Below are 11,676 nucleotides of genomic sequence, written 5' to 3' on the forward strand. Positions count from 1 at the left end.
TGGTGGTAGAAGATTGCTTTTCAGACTGAAGGCCTGTGACCAGCAGTGCGCCACAAGGATCGGTGCTTTTCATCATTTATATAAATGATTTAGATGTGAATAAAGGAAGCATTTGGAGTTTGCAGATGACCTAAAAGTAGGTAGTGTAGTATACAGTGAAGAAGATGATCTCAGGATACATTGGGACCTTGATCAAATGAGCCAATGGGCTGAGGAGTGGCAGATGAGGTATAACTTAGATAAATGTGAGGTGTGTCATTTTGGCAAGGAAAATCAAGGCAAGACGTACACAGTTAATGATAGGGTCTGGGAGTGTTGCCAAACAATGAGACCTAAGGGTGCAGTTGCATGGTTCCTTGAAAGTGGAGTCACAGGTGGAAAGGGTGGTGAAGACACCATTTGACACACTTGCCTCCATTGGTCAGAGCACTGAGTATGGGACATCATGTTGTGGCTGTACAGGACATTGGTGAGGCCACTTTTAGAATACTGCACACAATTCTGGATGCCCTTTTATGGCAATGATATTGTTAAACTTGAGAAAATACAGAAAAGATTTACAAGGATGTTGCCAGGACTTGAGGGTTTGAGTTATAGGAGGAGATTGAATAAGCTTGGCTTATTTACCTGGAGCATCGGAGGCTGAGGGGTGACCTTATAGAGATTTATAAAATCATGAGGAGCATAGACAGGGTGAATAGTCAATGTCTTTTTCCTAGGTTGAGGGAGTCCAAAACTGGAGGGCATAGGTTTAAGGTGAGAGGGGAAAGATTTAAAAAGATCCTGAGAGGTAACTTTATCATGCAGATGATGGTGTGTATATGGAACATGCTACTAGACGAAATGGTAGAGGTGGATACAATTATAATATTAAAAAATGTATCTGAATGGATATATGAATAGGTAGGGTTTAGATGGATATGGGCCAAATGCTGGAAAATGGGACTAGGTCAGATAGGGGTGTCTGGTTGGCACTGACAAGTTGGACCAAAGGGTCTGTTTCTGTACTGTATGACTCTATTTTTGGGACTCGACTGGTTAGATACCTAAGATAGTAGGTATTGTCTGTAGCCAACATTCATTTGGAGGACATAATTCCCTCATCTGCACCTGCCCTGAGGACAGTCTCATTTTTGCTCCCAGTTATTGAGGAGATGGAGGAGAAAGATGCAGGCAAAGTTCCAAAGAGGGGTCACATCAATTCAAAATGTTAATTGTTTCTCTGTCCCTGTCCTGGATGCTGCCAGACCAGCTGAATTTCTCCAGTTCTTTTTATTTCAGATTTCTAGCATCTGTGGTATTTTGACTTTGAAAAATGTATATCATGTAATTGAGAAATGTCCCACCCCTTTCTGTATCCCTTATCCTTCATTTGCTTTATATCTACCAAAGTAATGATGAAGAGTGAGCAGAAAATATTACTGTCTTCTCTTACCTATGTAAGAACAGTGACTACATTTTCTTGCCATATAGATGAGAAAAGGATATTGAGGTTGCAGTCTGGAGGAAAATAATTAATTGAACTGTCAGTGTAGCTCAATGATGGACGTGCAGTGTAATAAGTAACAATCTAAGTAAATCCTGATCTGAAGCTTTACACACATCCAATTTTAATCAGCAGAGAAATAGCAATATGCCTATCGAAACATAGGAATTGTTACACACTAAGATCTAGTGCAAAACCAGATTCAGCCTTGCTCCCACAAAACTAGATACATTGATAAAGTGCTTGGAAAAATATAATACAAAGAAAGATTTCTGCTTTATCAGGGGTATGAAAGGACACATAGTAAATAATTTGTATAATGGCAATCATTGTGCTTAACTGCAAGCAATTTGCTGTTTTCTTGACAATTTTTCAAGAAAGGAATTGCGCAACAAATTCAAAATTTCCTTAAAGCATCAAAATATTCATCTGAAAGTCAGCATTTGTGAAATTTGGGACTTCATATATCTTACATTACAGGTGGCTTAAACCCCAACTATTTCTCTGCATCTGTAAACAGAGCAAGAACCAAAATAACCAAGTCAGTTTTGTTTTCTAGTAGGACTGTGAAGAATAGAGTTGTCAGATTATAACATCATAGCTATCCAGAAGCCATAAAACTTGTTTCATAAATCTTAATGTTTTGATCCCTCTTTCCAATACAGTCATCAAAAAATGAGACTAATAAATGAAATAAATATAACTTGAGTATAAGGGTACTTGCATTTACTATCAGTAGTGTACAGTGGTTCAAATGTAAATTTACACATGAGATTTTCTCCATTTTTATTGAGAAACCAAGGTTAAGAATACTAGTGCAGGGCTATACCAGGTTGAGGAATCCACCAGAAATGCTTTACAATCTCGGGATCGTAGTGATTCAATTACATCACTGCAGTAAAACAGGTGATTATGAATATGGAGTATATTGTATGATAGATGTTGCAGAATGCAGACTGACATTAACACACAATACGGATTTTATTCATTAATTATGAATGAGATATGGGTGATGTGGCAATGCTATGTTTTTGTTGACTGTATCTAGATATCTTCAGGTGATAATCCTTACCCTAATCCTATCGCAGGATCCAGACTTCTCCTTAAGCTACTGGAGTCCCCGTTCCAACTGTATTCTACAGTAATGTTAGTGAATAACTTCCAGAAGGAATGGTTAAACATGTATTGGTCAGGCAAGTAGGAATTGAATCACAGTTTGATGATATTTCCATAATCCTAGGTGTTAAAACATTTGTAGCCATGCACACTTATGATTACTTATTTCCTTTTGAAGGAGACAGCAAAATGAAGAAAAATTGAATGTTGTTACATGAACTGTTGCTGGATTAGTCAGTTCTAAAGAGTAAGAAGAAATGCTAAAGATTGGTTGTCATCAAGATGTCCTCTTAGTCAGTAGTAGAGGATGAATAATACATGTATAAAACAGAGAAGAGTAAATCATTACAAAACAATTTAGAACTCGGTGTTTTTGTGAAACGGATGTTAATTTATCTCAAGGCAGAAAGCAAATAGTCAACAATAGAGAAGACAGTGATGTGAATTTATATAAACCTTACTGCTTTGTCTGATGTTAGATGTTCGTCCTGAATTCTAATTGGAGCTTATGTCTGTTCCAAACATGGTCCCTGGAATTGTAGAACATCAAGCTGAAGTAAGATATGCTTACACCAGCAATTTTCTTGTCTTCAGGCTCCATACCACTGAATGACAAGTTATAGCCAATATAGAGACATGTTCAGTAATGCAACTGGGACCCACCTAGGACATTTTGTGCTGGAAGCTGGCTTTATCACAAATACAAGCTATATTTGTACCTTAAAATTGGCTCTCATATGGGGTTTAAAAAAATTAAAATTCCGTGATAGTGATCCAGACACCTGCTATTTGCACAATCATAATGTTACCTCCCCATAGAATATAGGAGCAGACTATTACCTCCTTGTTCTGGACTCCCTAGTCATTGAGAGCATTCTTCCTGTATCTACCGTGTATCATCCTGTTAGAATGTAGTAGGTTTCCATAAGCACCCACCCTCATTCTTGAAGAAAATACAAAACTTCAAAACAAAGCACCAAAATCTGAAAATGTAAATGCACAATATTTCTGTTGAATTACCACTGACCTTATCTTTTACAAGCTTATTGTTGTGCTGTTTCACATGAGATTTAACCTCAAATTATTGTGTGATCTTTGTTGCTTGGGGACTGATTATTTCAAAATCATTCCTGGAACACTTTTAATGCAATATTTGACATTTTGAGTTAGCCACCTTTGTATTCAATGTGATAAATGCTTTCATTCAGACTGATTGCAACTGTTCCTATGGTTGTTGGTGATAATAGGACTTTTCAGTTTCCTACCTGAGTCTAGTAGTTGAAGAAGTGCCTCGATTACAGTTTATCAATATAGTGTGAGTGCTCTTATGATTGAAGGGTGTCAAACAAGGCACCAAGTCTAGTTTAAATAGAATCTAACTGCATGGGAAACAATCTACTTTACAAAATGCGTAATGATGTTTTAGCAATTTTCTTTTAGCAATCCTCCCCTTACCCAAGATATTGAGTCCTGCTGGAGTACGGTTTATTCATTGTTACTCACTGCCCTCCACTACCTGGCTCAAACAGCCAGTCTACATGTGTGACCCCAGATGGATTGGCAGCAGGTTTCGACAGGCATTGTAATCAACCTTGATCCTCCTTCCACTTGATATCCACATTGCTACATAGCCATCAGAAGAGATGAATGACCATTTCTATGTCTTCCCTCCCTTGTCCCAGAAATTTTGAGGCTAATTTTAGTATCTTACTCAAAAAAACCACACAGAAATCACTGGAGAAACTCAGCACGCCTGGCAGCATCAGAGTTACTAGACTCGAAACGTTAACTCTGCTTTCTCCCCACAGATGCTGCCAGGCCTGTTGAGTTACTTCAGCAATTACTGTTTTTGTTTCAGAACTCCAGCATCTGCAGTTCTTTGTTTGATTTTAGTATCTTATTGTTGTCTTAGCTGAACTCAAATAATCCAGTAGAGATCAGGAATGGTACCAGTGTTTTTGGTTGGTACGGCTTAATTCTAGACTGAAGAGTGTCTTTCCTTACAAAACAATTCAAAAGAATGACCAGGTGAATAATAGTTTTTGTAACTACTTGCAGAAACTTCAGTTTCTGAGACATTCTGATAAAGCTGGATGAAATAGTTGATTTAAAAGTTTAGTGTTTCATTTTATTTTCAATCTTAGGGAACGCTGTATGAAAATCTTAAACACTAACAAATGGGCGTATTCCAAATATTCTTTTCCAACAAGAGATTTCTTTTTCTGGACTTGATCATGTGTAGTAAGGCAACTGGAGTTGTGATGTTTATCTGCTAGCCACACCTATTCCTTTAAAACCGTTGCTGGACTACTTCAGTCGGAGAAATGTTCTAAGAAAATGTTCCAATTTTAAGTTTAAGTTAATTAGTGTTTAATTTCCATATCATGAAGAAAGTTTACAGATAGCCAAATGACTGTAAATGCTTGGCACCTTGGCAGGAAAGAAAGTGCAACATGTCTTTTTCCCATTTTAATTACTTCTGACACAGAGAAGAAAAATGCAGAGGGCAGCTTCAAAGCTTCTCATTAAACATATGCTGAATTTTAGTGGAAGGCCATCTAGAATAAGAACTCTTCTTTTGGTTCATGTGCTTTTCAGATCCAAAACTTTGTCAAGTTGACATCCTACTGTGTAGGGGTGGCATGGTGGCTCAGTGGTTAGCACTGCTACCTCACAGCTCCAGGGACCTGGGTTCAATTCCAGTCTTGAGCAACTGTCTGTGTCGAGTTTTATATTCTCATCATGTCTGTGTGGGTTTCCACTAGGTGCTCCAGTTTTCTCCCACAGTACAAAGATGTGCAGGAGGGTCAGTGTGACTCGATGGTCAAATGGCCTACTTCCACACAGTACAGATTCTATAGTTCTGTATTACACAGTTATAGAGTCATAGAAATGTACAGGATACAAACAGACCCTTCAGTCCAACGCTTCCATGCTGACCAGATATCCTAAATTAATCGCGTCCCAATTGCCAGCATTTGGCCCATATCCCTCTAAACACTTGCAATTCATATACCTATGCAAATGCCTTTTAAATGTTGTAATTGTACCAGTCACCACCACTTCCTTTGGCAGCTCATTCCATACACGAACCCCACTCTGTGTGAAAACATTGCCCTTTACATCCCTTTTAAATCTTTCCCCTCTCACCCAAAACCTGTGCCCTCTAGTTCTGGACACCCCCACCCCTGAAAAAAAACTTGTCTATTTATCCTATCCATGCCCCTCATGATTTTATAAACCTCTATAAGGTCATTCCCTTAGTCCTGATGCTCCAGAGAAATAATTCCACCCTCTTCAGCCTCTCCCTGTAGCTGAAACCCTCCAACCCTGGCAACATCCTTGTAATTTTTTTTTAACCAAAAAAAAGTTCCAAGTTTCACAACATCTTTCCAATAGGAGGGAGACCAGAATTGCATACTATATTCCAAAAGTAGCCGAACCAATGTCCTGTACAGCTACAACATAATATCCCAACCCCTATTCTCAATGCTCTGACCAATAAAGGAAAAGCATACCAAATCTTCTTCACTATTCTATCGACTTGCGACTCCACTTTCAGAAACTATGAACCTGAATTCCAAAATCTCTTTGTGTAGCAACACTCTCCAGGGTCTTATCATTATGTGTCCTGATATGCCTTTCCAAAATGCAGTATCTCACATTTATCTGAATTAAACTTCATCTGCTCTTCTCAGCCCATTGGCCCATTTCACCAAGATCCTGTTACACTCTGAGGTAACCTTCTTCGCTGCCCACTACACTTCCAATTTTGGTGTCATCTGCAAACTTACTAACGATACTTCTTGTATTCCCATCCAAATCATTTATATAAATGTCAAGAAACAGTGGACCCAGCACTGATCCTTGTGGCACACCACTGGTCACAGACCTCCAATCTGAAAAGCCAGACTCCACCACCACCCTTTGTCTTCTACATTTGACCCAGTTCTGTATCCAAATGGCTAATTGTCCCTGTATTCCATGAGATCTAACCTTGCTCACCAGTCTCCCATGGGGAACCTTATCAAATGCCTTACTGAAATCCATATAGATTATGTCCACCTCTCTTCCTTCATCAATTGTTTTCGTTACTTCTTCAAAAAAACGATCAAGTTAGTGAGACATGATTTCATGATTTCCCACGGATATCCCTAATCAGTTCTTGTTTTTCCAAGTACATGTAAATCCTATTCTTCAGGATTCCCTCTAACAACTTGCCCACCAGCGATGTCAGGCTCACTGGTCTCTTGTTTCCTGGCTTTTCCTCACCACCTTTCTTAAATAATGGCACCATGGTAGCCAACTTCCAGTCTTCCAGCACCTTACCTATGACTATCGATGATACAAATATGTCAGCAAGGGGCCCAGCAATCACTTCCCTTGCTTCTCACAGAATTCTAGGGTGCTTCTGATCAGATCTGGGGATTTATCCATCTTTATGTGTTTTAAGACATCCAGCACCTTGTCCTCTATACTCGTTTAGTATCTCCCCATCTCCTGCAGCTCCATACATAGGCTGCCTTGCTGATCTCCCAACTCTCTGCCTAGTTACCCTTTCTTTCTTACTGTATTTATAAAATCTCTTTTGATTCTCCTTAAAACCTATTTGCCAAAGCTATCTCATCCTCTTCTTGCTATCCTGATTTCCCTCTTAATTATACTCCTACTGACTTTATAGCCTTCTAAGGATTCACTTGATCTCTGCTTCTTTACCTTTACCTTTCTTTTTTTTCTTGACCAAAACCTCAATTTCCCAAATCAACCAGCATTCCCTACACCTACCAGCTTTGCCTTTCATCCTAACATGAACATACTGTCTCTGGACCCTCATGACCTCATTTTTAAGACTTCCAATTTTCCAGCTATCTCTTTAACTACAAACATCCCCCCCCCCCCTCTCAACCTTTGACAGATCTTTCCTAACAGAGTCAGAATTGGCCTCCCTTAATTTAGAACTTTAACTTTTAGATCTAGTCTATCCTTTTGCATCATTGTTTTACAACTAATACAATTATGATCATTGGCCCCAAAGTGCTCCCGCACTGATACCTCAGCCATTTGCCTTGCCTTATTTCCCAAGAGTAGGTCAAGTTTTGCACCTTCTTTCGTAGGTACATCCACAGACTAAATCAGAAAATATTCTTGTTCACTCTTAACAAATTCCTTTCCATATAAACCCTTAACATTACGGCAGTCCCAGCCTATGTTTGGAAAGTTAAAACCCCCTCCCATAACCATCCTATCATTCTTACAGATTACTAAGATCTCCTTATAAATTCCCATGAATATCCTCCCAAAGTAAGGCCATATTATTATCTCTTATCAAAAACACCACTCCACCTCCTATCTCCCCCTTTCTATCCTTCCTATAGCATTTGTATCCTGGAACATGAAGCTGCTAGTACTGTCCATCCCTTAGCCAACATCTAATTGTTATGATATCCCAGTCCAATGTTCCTAACCATGCCCTGAGTTCATTTACCTTCCCTGTTCGGCATCTTGTATTTTTCTTTAAATAAAGCTAATATGAAGTAAAATATTGGTGTGTGATTTCCTGCTCCATCACCTGTTGGAGAGGTGATGGCCTATTGGTTATATTACCGGGCTGTTAATCTAGAGAACCAGTTAGCAGCAGATGATGGAATTTGAATTCAATAAATACTCTGGAATCAAGAATCTAATGATGACCATAAATCCATTGTCAATTGTCGGAAAAACCCATCAGTGGGGAAGGAAACTGCCATCCTTACCTGGTCCGGCTTACATGTGACTCCAGATCCACAGCAATGTGATTGACTCTTAACTACCCTCTAAGCAATTAGGGATGGACAGTAAATGTTGCCTACCTCACTACGCCCTCATCCTGTGAATGAAAAAAAATCACTTGACTTTAAAATAAATTAACAAGAAGTGTTACACAGTTGGAGGGTGCAGTCTTTTGGATGAGATGATTAAAAAGGGACCTCTGTGCTCTTACCAGAATGGCAAGGATTTTATTGTATGATTTTGAAGAAGAGCATCCTGGCCAATATTTATTCCTCAATTAAAATCACCAAAAGTGATCTTCTGATCACTATCACATTGCTGTATATATGAGCTTATGTGTGCAAACTGGCACCTGCATTGGTACAGTACCAAACTTCAAAAAGCATTTCATTGGCTATGAAGCATTTTGGCGTATCCTGGTGTAGTGAAAGACACTACATAAAGGCAAGACTTCCTTATTTTCTGAAATATTTATTGCTAATTTAAACGTCAAGACAGTTTTGCTGCCTTTCCACACAAGGACACAAGTCAGAATGCATTTAAAGCAAGCAAACCCAACCAGCTTATACGTTTGGGCTCTGGTCATTACCTAGTCTTAACACACCCAGTCATGGGTCTGCTGCATGTCATTGCCTTCAGCTCAATAATAAGTGTGGCAGTGCAGAAGGTAATGGCCGACAGCTTTAGGGCCTTATCAAATGTAACAGCTAGAATGCTTTCTATTCTAATTCCATCCAGTTCACCTTGATAGATAAAGGCATTAAGTTGTTTCAGTTATTTTTAGTTGTGTATTGCTCTATGATTTTTCCACTACAGGAGATTCAGAATTTAATACCAGCTTTTTCTTAGTGCCCTCAAAATTCATACTTTCTGGCAGCAGGAGGTTGGCCACACCCCATCCACTTTTTTCACAGGATCTGGCCATTGATTGAATACTCTGTCCAGAAATGACCAGATGACATAGGTGAAAATATGGTACTGCTACTCCCTGACCCCTTTTCCTGCCCTTCAGAATTAGATACTTAGAATCACTCAGGTCTTAGATCAATATCCTGGAGCTCCCTCCTTAACAGTATAGTGGGTGTCGCTACGTCAAATGGACTTAAGCATTTCAAGGAGGCAGCTCGCCACATCTTCTCAAGGACAAGTAGGGATAGGCAATAAATGCTGGCTTAACCAGTGATGCTGAATTCACTTGAATGAGTAAAAACATTTATGTGCTTCAGATAAAAAAACTTAGCTCCAGAACATAACACTTTTTAAATCTAGCTCAACACTTTTAAAATTTATCTTAAAATGAAATATGAATATATATATACTTCAAAGAATTTTGAAAAAACAATTGGCTTCAATAATTTCCAGTTCTCCCTGAATGCTGTAGGAAGTTTCTACTTTTAAAAAATGGAAAATGTTTAGTGAATCGATTCTGTTCAATAAAACATGCATAAATACTTGAGCAATGGTAATTACCAGAACTGATACTCTCCCTTCGTGGAAACAAACTTAATTTAGTGGTCAATATTTTACACAGAATAATTCAGGAAAAGATTAGAAATGGGGTTTTTAAAATCAGGCATCAAGGAATGACAATGATATATCTCTCTTTTAACCACGCACTGATTTTTAATTGATTTTACCATGGTATTGTGCTGTATGGAATAATGTGATACAATCTCTTTTTTTCCATTCACAACATTAGATTTAGAGACATGCCAGCTTGAATTGACACCAGCAGACAAGATGTGAAACCTTGCACATCAAGCAGATATTAATCATTACAGGACAAAATAAATCATTCGTATTAAAAGTGGACAGCTGCAACAAAACAGTGACGAGCTATCAGCTCTAAGAATGAAATGTAATTATTTATATAATGATTAATATTTATTCCTTCCATTATAACAACTTAATTTGAATTGCTTTAATACCAGAAGAGACAACTTAATTGTTATTGAATGGGCCTTTGTTAATTCAGCTATGTTTACAATTAAACACCATTGAGCTATAATGTGTAAAAGATTGATTTGAGTACTAAATATCAGTGACTAGTTACACAGGAAGAAAGAATCACTGAGGACCATAGTGTCCTTCACAATTCAGCTGATTAGACATATTAGAATCTATTGTATTTCAATGAAAAGTTCTTTAAAATCAATGAAAGCTTGAGGTTAATATTCCTTTTATATTAAAAGACGAATTTCAAACATTGGTGTGCATGCAATTGTTCAATGATTTAACAGCTGTGGTACATACACTCTTATGCTCTTTTTCTGCTGAACTATTTACAAACTACTAGATCATACTTTACACAAAAACAATGACTGTTCTAGAGACCAAGCTAATGCTCAAATTTTAAAAAGTATATAGCAGAACAGTTAAACATCTTCAGCACACACTTTTCCTTCAGTTACGTAATTCCTCATGCAACACACAATATCATACCATATTAAAACTATTTGCCAACAAGTGGACAGAAAAGCATATTCTGGACTGTCCTTATACAATCCCTATATTGCTTCCTAACCATATTGATTAAAACATCAGGCAAGGAAAATATCCATTATTATTTTTCTATGTAACCTCACTTTTTAAAATAGCTGCTTTTATAAATTGAAGACCCCTCATGCTACATTTACATGTTGTCAACCACCCTCAATCTAAGATGTTGATAGTTTTGCGGTTATATGTCACCTAGTACATTTGATTCATATATATGAAGACATCATTCATGTAGCATGTAACATACAATATATGCTGTACTAATTTTGCTAACTATTACAAATGGAGAAATATAAGATACTCTGTACTATTCCAGTTATTGTGACAGAGTCCTGAAGTTATAAAAACATTTACAATTCTGTATTTAGAACTGTTGCATAATAAAGGGCTTTTATCTTATTACTGTCATCCTTTATCCTATTTTATTTACTGAGATAAAATGTTGTACCCTTTCCAATGCTAACAATTCCATTGTTAGGATTTGTTATGACAAAATGTATTTGTGAATTTGAATAGCTGGATTTATATACTCTTCAAACGAGAGGGACCGTATTGTTGAAGAGGAGAGTGTGAAATGGACTGGTAAGCTAGAGGAGATACTTGTTAGGAAGGAAGATGTGTTGGACATTTTGAATAACTTGAGGATAGACAAGTCCCCCGGGCCTGACGGGATATATCCTAGGATTATGTGGGAAGCAAGAGAGGAAATTGCAGAGCCGTTGGCAATGATCTTTTCGTCTTCACTGTCAACAGGGGTGGTACCAGGGGACTGGAGAGTGGCGAATGTTGTGCCCATGTTCAAAAAA

General features: G+C 37.9%; 1 protein-coding gene across 1 annotated transcript in view; it reads left to right on the plus strand.

Annotated features, from left to right (window-relative positions):
* Positions 1-11,253, plus strand: part of c29h7orf57 (chromosome 29 C7orf57 homolog) — a 142,659-nt gene extending 131,406 nt beyond the window's left edge. Inside the window, exon 9 of the mRNA XM_043718963.1 lies at positions 10,071-11,253. Within this exon, the coding sequence (XP_043574898.1) occupies positions 10,071-10,092 (22 nt within the window). The 3' untranslated portion in view covers positions 10,093-11,253. The remainder of the gene's footprint in view (positions 1-10,070) is intronic.
* The last annotated feature ends 423 nt before the right edge of the window (positions 11,254-11,676 follow it).

The sequence above is a fragment of the Chiloscyllium plagiosum genome, chromosome 29 (genome assembly GCF_004010195.1).
Source record: "Chiloscyllium plagiosum isolate BGI_BamShark_2017 chromosome 29, ASM401019v2, whole genome shotgun sequence".
Lineage (NCBI taxonomy): Eukaryota > Metazoa > Chordata > Chondrichthyes > Orectolobiformes > Hemiscylliidae > Chiloscyllium > Chiloscyllium plagiosum.